The sequence below is a fragment of the Sminthopsis crassicaudata genome, chromosome 1, assembly GCF_048593235.1.
Source record: "Sminthopsis crassicaudata isolate SCR6 chromosome 1, ASM4859323v1, whole genome shotgun sequence".
Lineage (NCBI taxonomy): Eukaryota > Metazoa > Chordata > Mammalia > Dasyuromorphia > Dasyuridae > Sminthopsis > Sminthopsis crassicaudata.
This window is the reverse complement of record NC_133617.1, coordinates 60,084,617-60,091,193: the sequence shown is the minus strand read 5'-3', so window position 1 is coordinate 60,091,193 and position 6,577 is coordinate 60,084,617. Positions and strand designations below refer to the sequence as shown.

Below are 6,577 nucleotides of genomic sequence, written 5' to 3'. Positions count from 1 at the left end.
TATCAAACCTAAATCTATATTATAAAGCAGTGGTCATCAAAACCATTTGGTATGGGCTAAGAAACAAAGTGTTGGATCAGTGGAATAGATTAGATACACATGACACAATAAGCAAGGCCTATAGCAATTAGTATTTGATAAATCCCTAAACTCCATCTTCTGGAATAAGAATTCACTATTTGACAAAAATTGCTGGGAAAACTGGAACAAAATATGTCAGAAACTTGGCATAGACCTACATCTCACATTCCAATAAGATCAAAATGGTGACATGATTTGGACATAAAGGAGGATACCATAAACAAATTATAATAAGAATTAATTTACCTATCATATCTTTAGAGAAGGGAGAAATTTATGTCATTCCCTAATTGATAAATGGTCAAAGGATATGAACAGACATTTTTCAGATGACAAAATTAAAACCATTTATAATTATCTGAAAAATGCTCTAAATCACTATTGTTTAGAGAATTCAAATTAAAACAATTCTGAGATATCATCTCACACTTCTCAGATTGGCTAAGATGATATCAAAAGATAATGATAAATGTTGGAGGGGATATGGAAAAACTGGGACACTAATACATTATTGGTGGAGTTGGGAAATGATCCAAGCAATCTGAAACTATGTTCAAAGGGCTATAAAAATGTGCCAGCAGTGCCATTACTTGGTCTGTATCACAAGAAAATCATAAAGGAGGGTAAAGGATCCACATGTGCAAAAATGTAGCAGTTCTTTTTGTGATAGCAAAGAATTAGAAAAGGAGTAGATGCTCCTCAATTGGGGAATAACTGAACAAGTTGTGGCATATGAAAGTAATGCAATATTTTTGTTCTTTTAAAATTAATGAATAAACTGATTATAGAAAGGCCTGAAGAGATTTACATGAATTGATGATGAGTGAAACAAGCAGAATCAGGAATACATTGTACACAGTAACAGCAAGAATGTGTGATAATCAACTGTGAAAGGCTTGTTTCTTCTCAGTAGTTCACTGAGCCGAAGCAATTTCAATAGAGTTTGGATAGAAAATGTTATCTTCATCCAGACAAAGAACTAAGGACACTGAATGTAAATCAAAACATGCTTTGTTTATTTCTTTTTTTCTGTTTTTTTTTTTTTCACCTTTCCCATGATTTTGCCCTTTTGCTCTGATTTTTCTCTCCCAATATTATTCATAAAATAATGTGTATTAAAAATAAATAAAATTTCTGCAGCAACAAATTACCTTGCATTTATTTTTCAGATATTTATATAAATACTTCTTGGCTCATATAGTCTCAATAGACTATGAGCTTGAGATCAAGGACTAATTTGATCCATCTTTTTAACATTAGTACATAGCAAGATATTTGACATATAGAGCTCTTCAATAAATGTCTCTAGATTAATTAATAGATTGTTTGATTGAAAAAACAGAATTTGGAGGCCAAGATCAAAATTCTCCTTCCATTGCACAATACCCATGTGATTTCAAGCATGTCATTTAACCTCTCTGGACCTCAATTTATCATTTATAAGAAGGTCTTAGAAAGATAAACTCTAAGATCCTTGGATGCTCCAAAATAAAGCATGTATAAAAGGAAAGATATCAATGGAAGATAGACAACTGCATTTGAGATTTTAGAAGTCTGGTTTTAAATTCTGTTTCTGATCCTTATTATCTATTTTTCCTCTAATATTTAGTATCTGTGAAACTCAATATGAACAAATCACTCTCTCTGAGATTTGCTCAAACAGCAATTTTTACAATGTACCTTGGCAAACCATGTAACAAGTAACCTTTCAAAACTACTTCATTGCCAACATTCCATGCTAATCATGTTGTGAAAAAAAAACACAGAACCCCAGAATATTAAAAAAAATATGAAAAAAGATAAAGTGAAAACAGTACACTTTGATATGCATTCAGACTCCTTCAATTCTTTCTCTGGATATAGGATTTTTCATCATGAGTTTTTTGGAATTGTGGGATGTTAGAGTGAGGGGCAGATCTCAAGGGCAGAGTATAAGAGGCACTCAGAAGCTTGTTCTCTCTCTCTCTCTCTCTCTCTCTCTCTCTCTCTCTCTCTCTCTCTCTCTCTCTCTCTCTCTCCCCCCCCCTCTCTCTCTCTCTCTTTTTTGCTGAGGCAATTGGGGTTAAGTGACTTGCCCAGGGTCACACAGCCAGGAAGTGTTAAGCGTCTGAGGCCACACTTGAACTCAGGTCCTCCTGACTTCAGGGCTGTGCCACCTGCCTGCCCCTCTCTCCAAGGCTTATTCTGCCTGAGCCTGATGACAAGGCATTGAAGGTATTGAGTGAGCTTCATTAAGGAGGAAAAGCTTCCTATATCTTGCTGATCATGCTCAAACTCATGCATTCTCAGTCATGTGACCTGGGGACGATAAAAAGGGGTTTGCAGAAGGTGGGGAAGGGAACTCCAGAAGGGAACTCCAGGGAAACTCCAGGGGAACTCCAGAAGGGAACTCTGGAGGGAAAGCTAGAGGGAACGTTAGGGAACATTATGCAAAGAGAATAAAGACCTTTTGCTGCATACTTGAGTGACTTGGGTGTTCTGTAGGGGAACCTCTAAAGAGATAGCTCTCTGATTGAGATAATCAGAGCTGGTGATGTCCAGAGACCTGGGGAAGGTAAGAAACCATTGACCCCTGCTGAGGTAAGCAGCTGGGAGTTAATGGTGGGACTATGGTTTTCTTTTTTTCTTTTTCTTTTTTTTTTTATTTTATTTATAATTTTTTTGACAGTATATATGCACGAGTAATTTTTTTATAACATTATCCCTTGTATTCATTTTTCCAAATTATCCCCTCCCTCCCTCTACTCCCTCCCCTTGATGACAGGCAATCCCATACATTTTACATATGTTACAATATATGTGCGTAAATCCAATTTTCTTGTTGCACATTAAGTATTAGATTCCGAAGGTATAAGTAACCTGGGTAGGTAGACAGTATTGCTAATAATTTACATTCACTTCCCAGTGTTCCTTCTCTGGGTGTAGTTGTTTCTGTTCATCATTGACCAACTGGAAGTGAGTTGGATCTTCTTTATGTTGAAGATATCCACTTCTATCAGAATACATCTTCATACAACATTGAAGTGTACAGCGATCTTCTGGTTCTTTTCATTTCACTCAGCATCAGTTGATTTAAGTCTCTCCAAGCTTCTCTGTATTCCTCCTGCTGGTCATTTCTTACAGAGCAATAATATTCCATAACCTTCATGTACCATAATTTACCCAACCATTCTCCAATTGATGGACATCCATTCATCTTCCAGTTTCTGGCCACTATGAAAAGAGCTGCCACAAACATTTTGGCACACACAGGTCCCTTTCCCCTCCTCAGTATTTCTTTGGGATATAAGCCCAATAGCAGCAATGCTGGATCAAAGGGTAGGCACATTTTGATAACTTTTTGGGCATAATTCCAAATTGCTCTCCACAATGGCTGGATTCTTTCACAACTCCACCAACAATGTATTAGTGGGACTATGGTTTTCAAACCAACTTCAGGTATAGATAATTTAAAAAATAGAATTAGCCTTAGCCTGGGACATTCTGATTCAAAGTTTTGGACTTCTCTTATCTAGGTGTGTGCTTCATAACCCTGGCTATGAACTGTAGTTGTCAGCTTTCCATTATTCTGGGGAAACTTTTGGGACTCATCAGATGGTCTTGAAAAGATGGTCAACAGAAAAAAGCTTGGCAGCCACAAGAAATGTGTAGATGTCCAATAGAGAGTATTTACAATAGAGATATGATGAACAATAAATACTAGAAAGGAAATTTTGTGACTTGGGATGCAAAAGAAGCTTTGGATTTGTTTCTTAGTATCTATAAGCAAAAAGAGATAGAACTTTGGACATTTTACTGAATGTAGAAAGATAACCTCAAAGTCTGATAATCAAAAAATTGTGAAAGTTTTGGAAGAACATATTAGATTATCTAATTGGTTCTTGTCCAATGAAGGAAGAGCACTAACTGGGACAGTTTGGGGATAGAGAACAAATTGGGAATGAACAGATGATATAGAGAGGTCCAAAGATCAGAGAAAGTAAAAAAAAAAAGCAAAAACAAAAACCAAACCAAACCCCCCCCCGAAATCAACCAAAAAATCAGTTCAAAACAAAATCACTTGAGATATGAAATAGCATCTCATGTGTGACCCATGAAATTGAAAGGATAGACCAAGAATTGAGAGAGGTGATGTTCAAGGCTTAACAAAAACTTATATACTATTAAACTGTATATAGAGGTCATCACTTCAAATATCTATAGAAAAAATTGCAATTGCAAAAAATTTTCTTGCCCAAAAGAAGGAAAACAGTATTGATAATCTCAGAGCACATGGTGACCAGGCTATAAATTTAAAGATTTTTTTCTTGAACAAACAATTTTACAATAAAATTGTAAAGACAATAAAAAGACAAACTTAAATATCTATCAGTGGATTTGTTGAATATAGCTGAGAGTTATCTCTAGATAGAGGCTACAAAATGGTCAAAATTCAAAAGTGGAATCCGTAAGTCCTCCATGTGTGATATCCATGTGATCATATAACCAACAACACTATAACAAAGATGTGTTGAGCAAATAATCATATCAAGTCAATTTGTTTATAGACATAGAAAGGGCTTGTGATAGTTTTTCAGGGTCAGTTCATTGACACAGATTGTTCAAGACCAAAAGTAGTAGAAATGGATGTTGTCACCCAAATATGCTTTTCATTTTGGGGCTTGCCTATTTATCAATCTGCAATAGTTATCCATGGTAAATAGTATTATTAATGATGGGGTTGACCAATGGATTGGAAGTAACAAACATATCCTAAGTCAGGGATCAGTAAAGACAGAAAAATGGCAACTCTTCCAGAGTGAAAATTAACTCTTTCACTCTATATCTATCAACTACTTTTTGTTTCATCAAAGTAATAAATGCAATAAGTTATGTTTAGGGGATTTATTTCAGAGTCCTATAGTTTTTGAGGGAAGAAAATGCTTAAGAAGACTTTATTTATAGCATTCTTCAATTCCTTGTTCCTCAGACTAAAGATGATAGGACTCAAGAAGGGAGTAAGAATAGTATAGGTGATACCCATCAAGGTGTCTCCTTCAAATGATTCTGGGGCCTTGGGCTTTAGATAGATAACAGAAGCAAAGCCATAGTGTACTACAACCACAGTAAGATGAGAGGCACAGGTAGAAAAGGCCTTTTGTCGTCCTTCAGCTGAAGGAATTCTCAAGATGGTGGCCACAATGAAAGCATAGGAAATGAGAATAAGGAGGAAGCAGCCCAATAGGGCTGTGATACAGACAACCCCCACTCCTGTAGCCACAGCCCAAATATCTCCACAGGCAAGCTTCACTAAGGGAGGTACATGACAGGCAAAATGGTGGATTTCATTGGGTCCACAAAAATTCAAGTGGAAAATAGCAAGTGTAACAATCATCCCCATGACCATACCAGCAAACCAAGAGGAGGCCACCAACCAGGTACAGCCTTGTGGGCTCATGAGCACATTATAGCGAAGAGGGTGGCAGATAGCCACATAGCGATCATAACCCATGACTGTGAGCAGGAAAGAGTGAGTGAACCCAAATGTGAAGGAGAAGAACATTTGATTGGCACAGCCCAGGAAGGAGATGACATGTTGAGTAGATAGAAGGTCTGTGAGTAGTCGTGGGATAATGGCAAAAGTGTAGAAGATTTCTGAGATTGAGAGTGCACATAAGAAGAAGTACATAGGTGTGTGGAGGCTCCTCTCATTCCAGATGGTCTGCATAATGAGAAGATTGCCCAGCAGTGTGAACAAATACATTAGCAGAAAGAGCACAAAGAACATCAATTGAAGCCGAGGGAACGTGGAAAAGCCAATCAGGATGAACTCGGACACTGTGGTGTGGTTTGAATGCAGCATTGAGACTATTCTAGAAACAGATATGAGAAAAACAGAATTATCATAGAATCATGGATTCTGAAAATTCCCAGGCATCTAGTTTACATCTGGCTAGAACCCAAGATATGGATCCCATTTCCCATATCCCTAAGAAGTGGTCATTCAGTCTCCAAATAAAGACTTCAGTGGTGAGGATCCTACTTCCATGTGAAGCAGTTCTTTATATCTTTGAGCATTTTATTATTAGGAAATATTTTCTTATACTTAGGAAAAATCTATTTCTGTGTAACAACCCATTATTGAGATTCGTTTCCCAGAACCAAGCAAATCAAATCTAATGCCCTCTGTAAATAAAAATTCTATATCACTTTGCAAATCTTAAAGTAGTATATGAATATTAGGAATAGAGATGATGGTGATGGAGGTAGTGATGATAATGGTGATGGTGATGATGATGGTGGTAGTTATGATGATGATGAGTTAGTCATCCCCCACCTTTGAATGTTTTCCCTTCTCTATTCCACCTCCTGAGCACCTTAGATTGCTTTAAGTGCTAAGATATCATCTTATACTAGATGCCTTATTCAATCCCTTTTAATTCCAGTGCCTACTTTCTGTTAATTACTTCCTTTTTACTGTGTATATATATATTGCTTAATGCATAATTGTTTCCAT

General features: G+C 36.6%; 1 protein-coding gene across 1 annotated transcript; it reads right to left on the bottom strand.

The window, feature by feature from the left end:
• Positions 1-4,978: 4,978 nt before the first annotated feature.
• Positions 4,979-5,923, bottom strand: LOC141552047 (olfactory receptor 10H1-like). Its single transcript, XM_074284449.1, has one exon. The coding sequence runs from the start codon at positions 5,921-5,923 to the stop codon at positions 4,979-4,981; it is 945 nt and encodes a 314-aa protein (XP_074140550.1).
• Between the last annotated feature and the right edge of the window lie 654 nt (positions 5,924-6,577).